This window comes from Scomber japonicus, chromosome 15 (genome assembly GCF_027409825.1).
Source record: "Scomber japonicus isolate fScoJap1 chromosome 15, fScoJap1.pri, whole genome shotgun sequence".
Lineage (NCBI taxonomy): Eukaryota > Metazoa > Chordata > Actinopteri > Scombriformes > Scombridae > Scomber > Scomber japonicus.
The window spans coordinates 19,049,036-19,061,960 of NC_070592.1; the positions used below are offsets into that span (position 1 = coordinate 19,049,036).

Sequence of the window (12,925 nt, forward strand, 5' to 3'; positions counted from 1 at the left end):
GAAAGAAAATTAGGTATAATTCTGGAGAATTTCTAATACAAGCTATTTTTTTTAATTGGAATTGGATGAATTAATCTTGCACAATGTTTGAAGAAAAAAAAATGATTGGGTATAATTTGATAACAGGGTAGCAGGTTTGATAACTGGGACATTTCAGCAGTTGAGAAATGAGACATGGGCTTACCCAGTAATGACTATAAAGGGCAATGTATTGTTCCGAGCCAGCTATTGCAACAGATAAAACTTGACACGAATTCCCCCTGTGCATTTTTGTCTTTCTTTTGGTGAGTTGAGCCTTTTGTCAGAATCCACAGTAAAGCTGAACAGATCCTTTCTGCTCTTAATTGTGTGCCTCAAGGTTTGAGTGACACAGGTCCTATGGTGGAAAGTACAGGTCAAACTGATGGAAAAAGATACAGTAAATGTGAAGTGGAGTACAAAATTAGACATTTGTGCAGCCTGAGTGGTTTATTAGCTGTCAAGGACATCTTACTGATCAATGTTTTCTTTTATTGTAATTTTCTTTCTATATCACTGTGAAGGAATACCCTCACAGACTCAGAGGTTTCTCAGGAGCTTTGATTAATCCAGGTTCACTGATCCGCACTGAGTACAATGTCGGAAGTCTTTTACACTTGTTCTGACCAGACTCTGACTCTGACTCTAGCTATCTGTACTCACAACATCTTGCTTGTGAAGGTTTTCTTCTACTAATCCCTCCTTGTATCTGTGTAATGTGTCATTATGAAAAACACCAACACAATAACAGGGAGGATTTTTTAAATATGTAGTTTCATTATGATATTCTTTTTTTACTTTTGAAAGCATGTGAAAAATATGTAGACTTTACCTGTTTTCTGTTCCCTTGCTCAGGTTCAGCAGGTTCAGGGCTCTGTTTTGATTACAGTTTGAAGATGTCGAGTGAAATGGAGTGAAATTATGTGTTTGTATGTGAACGTTTCAACCATTCGAAAGGCCAACTTCTACCCATGATTCATGCCTTTCTCATCTTAAAGTTGTATCAAACCACTGTGTGTTTTACTAGTTAATGGACAGTGTGTGTGTGTGTGGTCTCAAAACACAATGAGCTCCACACATAACCTGTCAGTGACACATCTGTGTTTACTTACAGCGGCTATTGTATACTGAATTCTGGTGACTTGTAAATTGTCCTCTTGAAACTCACATCATTAATCTGTTCCCCTGCTAGTGTTTGGAGCATAGTTATGGAGATGGATTTCTTGTGTTTTCAGCTTTTGTCTCTAGGACTATAACCAGTTATTTGTTTCTCTCCTGTGTTGGGAATGAGCTGGTTATCAGGGTAGTGCAGTGGGTAGGGAGACCTTCCTTCCTGTAACCAGCATTTAAGCTCCTGTGTCTACAAGAATCCATCCTGCCAAAGCATCTTTGAGACACTAAATCCCTAGAAGGAGCATATCTGCAGCTGACCCTGGAAGCTGGCCTCACTATTGAGTGGAGAAACCTAACAAAAGAATTCCATTAACAAGACCTATAAAGTAAGCAACGTGGTGTACAAGAGTCCAGTTTTTTTTTGTCCCTGTCAGTAATTCAAAAGGTAAGATGATTGGAGAATGAACAAGATTATTAATATAATAAATCCAGATAGATTTTAGATTCATTCTCCTGTCTCTCCAATACATTCAATTTAATGTGGGTTTGTCATCTACCTGCCTGATAGCTCACAGGCTCAGTGCTGCCAGGGAAGAACTGCAGCAACTATGATATTGTAGCCTGTTTAGTGTCTGCACCACATGGTATTCTATCTGAGCATCTTGAAACAAAAAACACAAGTGATAGAGGAGAAATGAAGGCCACTGAAGAAAAGGGTTTCATTGTTTTGACTCCTGACAGCAAACAGGACACCAACACCTTATTCAGCTGTCATCCAGTATTGTCTTACTGGGCTCCAGGTTGCTGTCAGTCTTGGATTGACTATGTGTCCTTCGCTCTTGTCACATGCTGAGTGACAACCACTTCTGGACCGAAGGTCTCACAGCTCGGCTGTCTCTATCCATGGTCAAACTTCCAATGAAAGACTTATGCTAAACATGTCAGATCTGCAGGTCAATGACAGCACATGTCCTTGTTAATATTAGAATACACAAGAAGAAATATGTTTTACTATTATAAAAAGGAATATTATTCATCTGCTTCTTCATCAGCTGTAAGAAGGGTTTTTTCTTTAAACATTTGTGTGGATTCTAATCTGCATCTGCTCTTGCCTCCATTTTGTGCCCATTGAAATAGGTAAATGAATTCTCTCCAGTTGTGTGGAAAGCACATGATCAAACAACACAAAAGAATTTCATCAGTTTCTTTGTTCGTTTTTTAATTTGCCTCCATGTCTTGGTTGAATACCCACAGATGGTGCGGCAGCAGCAGAATCTGACGAGTTGGTGGTGGACCGCAGCTATGTGAAGAAGAAGCTGGAGCATGGACTGACCCGGATCTGGCAGGTTGGGATGAAGAGTCTACTTTGCTTTTTCTCCATTTTTCTCTCTTTGCATGATGTGAAACTATTTCCACTCTTTTCTTTTCTTTTCTTTTCTTTTCTTTTCTTTTCTTTTCTTTTCTTTTCTTTTCTTTTCTTTTCTTTTCTTCTCTTCTCTTCTCTTCTCTTCTCTTCTCTTCTCTTCTCTTCTCTTCTCTTCTCTTCTCTTCTCTTCTCTTCTCTTCTCTTCTCTTCTCTTCTCTTCTCTTCTCTTCTCTTCTCTTCTCTTCTCTTCTCTTCTCTTCTCTTCTCCCTAATGTTTCTGCTCAACTCACAGTTGCTCAATCATAAATTCTCCTCCTACGAATCACCCTCTCCCTCTCATTACTCCCCTCAGGATGTCCAGTTGAAAGTGAAGGCCTACATCCTGGGGACAGACATGTCTAACTTCAAGTACGACGATTTCATAGTGGTGCTGGATGTCATCAGCAGGTATGCCGCAGGGCCATAGCAGCCAGCTCATCCTTGTTCCCACTAATTGGTCTTCATTATCTGGCTGTCTCTGTCTCCTCCTTGTCGTTTTGTCTCTTTTTCAGATTGATCTGCTTTCACATGCAGCCTCTCTTTTTTTGCTCTCCCGTTTCACGCAGCACTCATTTGTGACTTACTCAGTAACTGACTCACTGCTCTCATTGACTTAGTTTACATGCATATTTAAACTGAAATTATAATGCCAGTATGCACCCATTTAAACAACACATTCTGATTATATTAACTGAATGATAATGTGTTTAATTTGACTTAATTGACAGCAAATAGAAGTATACACACTTCAATAACATTCCTTGAAATGTGGTCATGTTGTGCTGAGCTCATTAAAATAACTCTAGTCTGTACTTGGCTAGAACAAGCTTGTGGGTGGAAGGAGTCAGCTTTTATGAGTTTCAAAGAGACAAGGTTGTAAATGTGTTTTCAAATCCAACTGAAATTAATGCATATTTATCAGACATCATATTTTAGATACAGTATATCATATACAGTCATTGTGCTCTTTTTTAGGAACACCTGTAAACCTGCTTATTCTTGCAATTAATCAGTCAGCCAATCAAAAAAAATCATGCAGGTTCAGGTCAGGACCTTCAGTCAATGTTTACATCAAATGTCAAAATGGGAGCGAAAATTGGCATCTCAGTGACTTTGACTGTTCATGGTTGTTGGTGCCAAATGGGCTGGTAAGAGTATTTCTGAATCTGCTGATCTCCTGGGAATACAGCAGTGTCTACAGTTTACTCAGAATGATGCGAAAAACTACAAACAACCAGAGAGATGCATTATTGGGGATGGAAGTGCCTTGTTGATGAGAGAAGCCAGGCTGGTTCAAAGTGACAGAAAGGCTATGGTAATTTACATAACCACATAACCACTTGAGGCAGATGGGCTACCACAGCAGAAGACCGTGGTGGATTTCTCCCCTGCCAGCCAAGAACAGAAATCTGAGGCTGCAGTGGGCATAGGCTTCCTAAAACTGGATAGTTAAAGACTGGAACATATCCTGGTCTGATGAATATTGATTTCTGCTTAGGCATGCAGATGGCAGGGTCAGAATTTGGCATCAACAACATAAATCCATGGACCCAACCTGCCTTGTGTCAACAGTCCAGACTGCTCGTGGGTTTTTAATGGTGTGTGGAATGCTTTCATGGCAAACTGCTGGCCCCATAATACCAATCAATCATTGTTTGAATGCCACAGCCTATCTGAGTATTGTTTCTGACCATGTGAATCCCTTTACGGCCACAATTTAACCATCTTCTAATGGCTACTTCCAGCGTGATAATACACCATGCCAAAAAGCAAAAGTCATTTCAAACTGGTTTCATGAACATGACAATAAGTTCAGTGTACCACAATGGTTCCCCAGACAGTCATCAGATATGAACATCTTTGGGATGTGATAGAATGGGAGATTGTTGCCAGCATCTTGTGGAATCCACAAGAATAGAGGCTGTTTTGGGAGCAAAGGGAAGCCCTACCCAGTATTATTATGGTGTTTGTAATAAAGTGTTTGTGCTCGGTAAAAGTATTTGTGCCTCAAGTTTACAGAACAAATTTATTTTCCGTAAACTTGTCCCTCGATTTTCCAAATAAATTCTCCAAAAAGGAGATGAATTGATTTAATGTATTTTGTTTGGTCTTGTAAGCCAAATACCAGTCTAGATGACAGCAGTTACCCATGTACACACTGAAGACAGAAAATGTATTTTGTAGGAAATAGGAAATTGTTGATTGGCTTGGCAGCAGTAGCAAGTTGACCAGTTTAAAATCTATTGTGATGGTCAGTCACTTCAGATGAGACACATCATTTTCGGGTTCTTTTTTGCTCAACACCACCTCTAACACTGCACTGCCCCTTGAAGGGAAGTTCCTGTTACCAGAGCACGTCCATGTACATTGTGTCTTTGTTCCCCTGCTGGCTCAGCTGTCAGCCCAGCATACACCCACACACTCAATGTCTGTCCCTCCAGAGAGCTGAAGGCACTCTGAAGGTCTTTTTGAGAAATAAGATATATAAGATTATTATTTTTTGGCTCATTCGGTGATAAAATAATATTACAAATCTTAAAAAACACTTTTACATTGTTCACTTCACAATCACACATTTTTTGTCTCAGAAAAATATACATTTTAAAGATGGTATATATATTTATTTGAAAAGCATACACTACATATGTACAGAGTGAAATATATATTTATTTATGAAATAAAACCTTAAAATAATTACATAATCGCTTAAGTCATCACTTTGTACACTGTAAATGAAGTCATTATCAAGCACCGTCACCAAGAGGTGGCCTTAAAAGTAAAATTGGCAGCTATCTCTGAGTCCGCTTGTTCTCCTTGCACTCGGTCTACTCACTACACATGCAATCAGATAACTGCCCAAGTGATTCAATCCTGCTGTCAGTGACAAAGGAGTTTTGGTTACCAGAGTTTTCAAGGCTGTATTCACTGTAATACCTCATTGGGTTCTTAAGCCTGGTGTCTTGCACCGGGGGATTAATCTTTACAGTGTGAGCTAACTGGATATATTCATATTTTATTCTCTCCTCTTTGTTAACCCATTTATCTTAACAACTTCCCACTCACTCCTTTCCATCATCTGTCCTTGTACTTTCTTAATTGTTGTCTCTGCCTTCATCCTTTCTTCTAGGTTGATGCAGGTGGGCGAGGAGTTCTGTGGCAGTAAGTCGGAGGTCCTGCAAGAGTCTATCAAACGCCAGAGTGTCAATTACTTTAAGAACTATCACAGGTGAGATGTGTTGCTGTCATACCCATTAGCTGCCTCAAACACACTTTATTCCAGTAACACTCTATGAAGTATATGTATGAGTCTTTGCATGCAGAGTTTACATATGAGCTTCTTGGGGTCGTCCTTATCGCTTCAAATTATCTGACACTTTGGATGTTTTCCCCATCTGACATAGTCTACTAACTTTTTAACGACAAGACGCGTCCAGAATGGAGTTTGAGGTTGGGTGTTGGAACTTCCTGTGTCTGATAAATTATAAGCCCCTTAGCATTTCATACCCAGTCCAGCCATATTCTAGGCTTTGACCTAGATTTTTCTTTTCTTTTTTTCTGCAACTAACCGACCGTTCTAGCTGTAAGGCCATTTACATCTCGATTACATAATCCCCAACCACATCAATATGTATGCTTTCACACAGACAGCACCACATCATCAGAGGTGATTTGCATTTATCTGTCTTGTGATTACCTGTCAAGAGTCATTGAAAGGATGTTCAAATATTAGAATGCTAACAAACTCTATTACTATGACAGACAAAAGGCAAAGGAGGGAGACATACAGGCATAATGGGATACATGCTTGGATTAGCTGTGATGAGAGAGCTTTAAATAAAGAGAGTAAGAGGTGACAGACCTGCACAGAGAGAGAAGAAGAGACTGTCTTGCTCACCAGACCATCTGTGATCAAATCTTTACCTATCCCAGCACATCTTAACACACCCGACAGCAATGTGAAGGCGCATTACCTCTGTGCAGACACACACGCGCACACATATCCTCCGTTGGCCCGGGAGGCATCCAGTGTGCATCATCTTTACATTAGCGTTGATTCATTTTCCAGCTGGGTGTCATTCCAAAAGAGATTACCCATCAGTGAACTTTGACTGCCTGATGCCTGAATTTGTCTGTCAGTTGCCTGCAGTAACACACTCAGTCATCAGGAAGGGTGTATCGGTGGCCTGCGGGTGTAACGGACAGGATGACATTTTCAGGGTTCGCATATGATAAATATCCACCGTTGGTAATCTCTGCTTTTTTTTCTTCCCGAAACTCATTTTCTCAGCATGATTGAAATGTTTTAATGTCATTTAATGCTGGATGCATTAGATTTGAGAAATATAACTGTAGGGGAAAGGAGTCAGTGTTTACAAAATGTACTTGTTGAATTAAGTTCACTGAGCAAAAAAGTCGAAAAGAGTTAAAATGCGACTGATGCCGCTTCATTACTACTTCGCTGTCTCTCACCTCCATGTTCTATTACCTGCTCATACTTCAAACAACTTTTAAGACAAGCGGCAAGGGATGCTGAAGTGTTTGAAGTCAACACTGCACTGACATTTCACACAGAGACCTGATGTTGACCTACAGTAGCAGGTGAACAGCAGGGTGGCTGTCTTCAGTTGTGATCACAGTTAACATGGAAACACGTTACACACACCCATTCACACACACACACACACACACACACACACACACACACACACACACACACACCACTTCCTTTTCACAGTACATCAGTGACCTTTGCGGGCTGTGTCTGTATCAGCACGTTTGATCTGAATCATCAGAACCAGGGAGCTGCTGGACTCTATGAAATGGCATGAGGTCACTAATGGACAGTTGTTGACTCCTTCTTCTTCTTCTTTGTCTCTTTTTCAAAATCTTTTTCTACTACATCTCCATTCCTTTTTTTCCCTTCACAATCCCTCAGGGCACGACTGGAAGAGCTGAGAATGTTTCTGGAAAATGAGACGTGGGAACTTTGTCCAGTCAAGTCCAACTTTAACATCGCTCAGCTCCATGTGAGTAAAAATCACATCAGTGAGGCGAGAAAGTGAAGCACATTTATTCTACATTGTCACTCATCACACACCCCCAGCGCTGTGAAATTTGCATAGTGTTATGAAACACAGGGGATACAACTCAACGCTGTGTGTGTGTGTGTGTACTGTCTATGTGCATGTGGGCGTGTTTATATGTGTGTGTGTGTGCCAGCTTGTGTTTCAACATAGGAGCAGTAAAGTTCACTGCACATTATATAACACAGATGAAGATAAAAAGGCTGTTGTCCCTTGTGGCGTGCATGTGAGATCATCTTATTTCCCACACTCATGAGCAGCAGTTAAATAAACCTCGAACATCAGAGCCCAATGTAGTTCATGCACAACAACACCACACCAAAGCTGTTATCTCAGGAATATATACTATAATCAACTCCAAAAAAAGCTACAACATGTTCACTTCACTTCACATGGAAGCAGAAATGATAAATGGAAAGAAAAAAATGTCAAAAAGATAAATGGGGTTCATTCAAAGTCTGTTTTCTCATTTTCACACATCTTGTTTTTCCCTTCGTCTTTGTCTTGCTTGGGCACTTCTTTAAAAAAATACAAGTCAGAGAATATTCAGAATGAACCTGCTGATATGAGAATGTTGTGTGTGTATATTACAGTGTAGCGTACAGCCAATTCTGGCCAACCTTACTAAAAAATGAAAGCTTGCTTTTTTGAATGCCAAAAGGTGCATTGTTTGCTGTTTTTTCTGTTTGATACTATGATCACTAGAACAGTCAATTTCCAAAAAGCTTATTATTGAATTATGATATATTAAATGTAAAACTTCTTTCCATTATTTACTTACCTTTGTCTCATCTTTATCAAATGCTAGTCTACATCTGTTGTGCCTCTAAAAGTGTCTAAATTATCCCATCTTCTCTATCCAGGAGTTTAAGTTCATGGGGCAGTGCCGCTCCCCGTCTGTTTCCCCGAGCAGACAGGCTGTGTCGTCCACCAGCCATGCCCAGGAGGAGCTGTCTCTCTTCCAGCAGTATCTTCAGGAGGGAAACCCCTTTGAGATGCACATCGAGAACAAAGAGGAGGAGACGGAGGATGTGCTCGCATCTAACGGGGTAAGCGCCAAGGGATGTCAATTTCAGTGTCATTGTGAAAATGTACTGCCCAGTCAGTAAAAAGATTACAAAATGATGACATGGTTATGTTGAATTTTAGTTACACATGAAAGACAGTATTAGTGTAGCAACAGATCATATCCACTGATTCAGGCTTAAGCTTTGCTGTAAATGTACAAAGCTATGTGAGGTACAGCACCAAACAAGTTAATAAAGAAACAGGGTGATGAATTTTGGCATAATCACTGTGAGCCATTAAATGGTTTATATCAGCCCTCAAGCTGTCATCACGTGGATTATAACTAACTTTTAATAATATGTAGGGCCAGCAGTGCAGAACCTGCCATGATTATTATATCACTTTGATGCATTGCCTGGCCTGTAATATAAGCTGTTAAATAGCTAATTAAATCTGTGGGTCCAGCGGTGCATCCAGCGGCAGGGTAAATAAAATAATGTACAGTATGTATGAGGGTCGCTTGCATTTTGTGTTAGGCCTGAGCTTGTGCTCCACAGCTGGATCAAGTTAAATCACAGTATCTTTAAGTAATGTTTTTGTTAATATCCATGTCCTCATAATCAGAATTCAGTAGCCTGTTCTTCAGCAGTGCAGTAATGCCTTGTATGCTATTTTTTGTGTAGTATTTAGTAACCAGTTCTGTAATATTAGGAACCTTTTCTTATCGTAGAAAGACATTTTCTACTCTGTGTTGTGTGTTAAATATAAATAGGAAGCACTCTTCCTCGAAATAAACATTTTACAGATAACAGTGTTAGGTTTTGCTGGCAGTCTATAGTATGAAACTGAAAGTTACTGTATGCTATGACAAATATGAAAACACAATAGGCATTGTACCATTATATTAAATAACAGCTATTGGTGTGTGGTTGGGAATCAGCGGGAAACCCTAACCCTAACACTACAGTATATGCAGTAGCAAGGTGCTGTTTAGCAGCTAGCTAGTTTTAGTCAGAAGCCTTCTTTTTCCATGAGGTGAATTTCAAGTGTTGTCTGTTAATACACACATGCAAGTTCTCATTGCAGCATAGAAATAGCTTTGGATATCACTGGGGGGTACAACTGGAGTACAAACAAGACAGGCCTTTACTAGTGATCATGGTCTTGGTTAGCTGTGCTGCTGCTGTAGCACTAATGGATCCTCCATCTGTCAACACCACTTGGACAAACCACATGTTGTCACTACAGGACTTGAGTCTGTTACTACATGATTTGACTGTCTATATGCTGTAAAAAATGCATATAAAGTCCACAGTTGACACTCGTATAGTGACAACATGCGGTGAGAACAATCGGTGTTGCCTTACCTAGCTGACAAAGATGGCAGATCACTCACGCATGGGTGACCGAAATTCACGGCTGACTAAAATCCTGTAGTACCACGGTTGCTGCTAGCTGGACAGCTTTGCTACATGCTAAATGGGACTGCTGCAGGCAAACTCTGCTTCTCTGTCTTCATTTTCATTGTCAGCAGTGGACAACATGTTTGAACATGTGAAATAAGTCATGATAACATCTGTGCATACAAACTGATAGTATAAAATTGTTGTCCAAAGGTTCACAGCTGTGATAGCAGACTGAAGTGAAGTGACTCCACAAGAAAGACAGACAAAAAAACGTTTTCATTTTGTCCTTGTAAAGCACTCAAGTAATCTCTGGTTTTGATAAGTGGTAGCAAAAAAACAACTTTCTATTCTACCAGATATCTATATGATTATCACAGTGATCCAGAAAATATTGCCTACTAGTATTGTGGATTTTACATACTGTATATGTGCTCCACCTTTTGTATGGTATGACGTAGAAAACTAGTTGTTCCTTCAATTCCTTCTTATTTGTGAACAAGACAGGATTTCTCCTCAGAATCAGACATTACACAGGTGACCTGACACATCACCCAGTTTTTATATTGATATATTTTCCTTTCAGGCTCAACATCAAAAGTGTTATTGCACTATCTAACAAATCAGGCTTACAGAAGCCCTATCTTGCTTCGTTCTTTGGCGTGTAATCCTTTCTATATGGCTGTTATGTTTCCTGAGCCTGCTGCTAAGGACTGAGAAAATATTGTTACTTCAGGGATGCTTTCACTGAACTCTCCTCTGGGAGATGAATGAATTTTCTGCTGTTGTTTCATGGTTCAGGGTTGAAATATGAAGACTCTTGCATTTACATACACTTTATATACATATACTTTATTTTTGTTTTTTAATTTCATAGTGCATTGTTATTACATCCATAGACAATACGAATGGATGTACAAGCAATGAGAAAACAATGTATGTACATTTTCAAAGTCAAGAATTTAAAAAAGGAGTAAGAAAGTATCGAATATGTAGTCTCAGCCATTTTCTTTTAGACTGACTCAGTCTATTTCTTTTAATTTTTAAGGGTTAGTTATGAAAAAAGACACATAACTATCCAGGTGTCCATCTTTAAGTTTAAAGAGAAAGTAAACTTTTCTGTCATGTAACTCCATCCAGTTATTTATGGTAGTATGCATCATTCATCTTTTGGTCAGAGCCTTTTCCCCTGCTGTCAGCGGTGCACTCATTAAATATTTATCAATACCTTATGCTTCTGGGCAGACATAGTCTAAATATGTCTTTGAAAAATAACAGTATATATGTGTATTAAAGATGGTCTGTATAGACTTATGTATTTCCCTCCAGTAATTCTGTAGGTTTTGGCATTCTCAAAGACACATGGTAGTGCTTTGCGGCTTGACAGCCACAATTTCTCCAATACTAAGGATTACCATTATCATGATATGCCTTCATGAGGCAAGTGATAAAAAATGGAACTCGGCGGCTTCATTAACAAAATCTTGAGTAAAGACACACACTAGGTCTGCACATGCTGTCTAGTACTGCAACAAGTCTGGCGGGTCATTGAAGACACCATGTAGGCACTGTGCCTGCTTCACTGTCAAGGGTCTTTGACGACTTACATTTAAAGAGTAAAGCAACTGAGTCTGTAAAATGTAAATGTCCATCACAAGAAATATTGTGTATTTTTGGCCTCTGACTATCAAAGACATTGGTGGAAGAGAGGGAAATAATACCAGACATCTTAATCAAGTTTGTCTTGCACTTTATAGTTTCTTTCCCCTGTCTAAAGGTGTGTTTCATTAAGAGTAATCAAACCTGTAGATTTTTCAGATTGTATATGTGACCATATGTGTGGGCTATCATTTGAGTTGTTCATCTTATTTTTTTGTAGCGGGAACACTCGTTTCACTTCATTGTATTTTTTCTGCTTGCTCAGTACTGTAGCTATTTAATCATTAGCAAAATAGATTTTCTGGTTGGTTAGGAGAATGTACTTCCATTCCCAAACTTTATGTAGGACTTCTTCCTTTGTTTGGTACCAGTGGAATGCAATTACGATTGATCTGTGTTTGCCAGTAGCTGTGTGTTTTGGGGCTAGTGCAATATGTGCTCTCTCATTATCAAGTTCAATTGTTTGTCTCTTAGGTGTGTCTCCTCCTCGTTTTCTGGAACGTTATATATTCTGAACGTTGTGACACTTTGTTTTCAATTAACCCTTTCTTTAGCCCTTTAACACAATTTGATTTTACACCTTTTTCTCTTTGAGTTGCCGGTATGTATTTCATGTTATTGTCAAAAAGCCTGAAGCATGTTTTAATTAACCATGTTATCTGATAAACAGCAGCGACAAAATTCCCCCATGGCGTTAAATTTCTCCCACTGCAACTATTGATGTTTCAACAAAGTTTCATCGTGTTCCAACTGTATTTGACTTGTTTGTATCCTTCTTGTTCACTTCATATTTACTGCCTCTCTCATTTGCACGGTACATCAGTTTGTTATTTTACACGATCCTCATTCCTGATCTTTCTCTTTTTCCAACACAATCATTTTTCAAGTATGAATCCGATGAGCTGGAGAAGAGCGTGTACCAGGATTACGACAGTGACAGTGATGTCCCCGAAGAGCTCAAGCAGGACTATGTGGATGAACAGACGGGTGATGCCCCCCTCAAGAGGTCAGTTCCAATTCAAATAGTTTTGTGTCGTGCCGCTCCGATGACAAAAAGCTTAGGGTGTGACAAGTGAAGCGACATGGTCAGCCCAGGTGTCCGTCATTTCTACTCCCAGCTATTTGAAATCTAAGACAGCCAAGAGCAACCTACATTAAGACCAAATCAAATCATCACTCTGAATCTTTATTTTCAGGAAGCTCAGAAACGATGTGAAGTTCTGCATTATGCGATT

The 12,925-nt window shown here is 39.5% G+C and overlaps 1 protein-coding gene across 1 annotated transcript in view; it reads left to right on the plus strand.

Annotated features, from left to right (window-relative positions):
• The window catches only part of vps50 (VPS50 EARP/GARPII complex subunit), a 108,000-nt gene that overhangs the window by 55,930 nt on the left and 39,145 nt on the right, over nt 1–12,925 (plus strand). The window contains exons 14-19 of the mRNA XM_053334760.1: nt 2,386–2,477; nt 2,850–2,944; nt 5,664–5,762; nt 7,473–7,563; nt 8,484–8,669; nt 12,578–12,696. Coding sequence (XP_053190735.1) covers nt 2,386–2,477; nt 2,850–2,944; nt 5,664–5,762; nt 7,473–7,563; nt 8,484–8,669; nt 12,578–12,696 — 682 coding nt within the window. The remainder of the gene's footprint in view (nt 1–2,385; nt 2,478–2,849; nt 2,945–5,663; nt 5,763–7,472; nt 7,564–8,483; nt 8,670–12,577; nt 12,697–12,925) is intronic.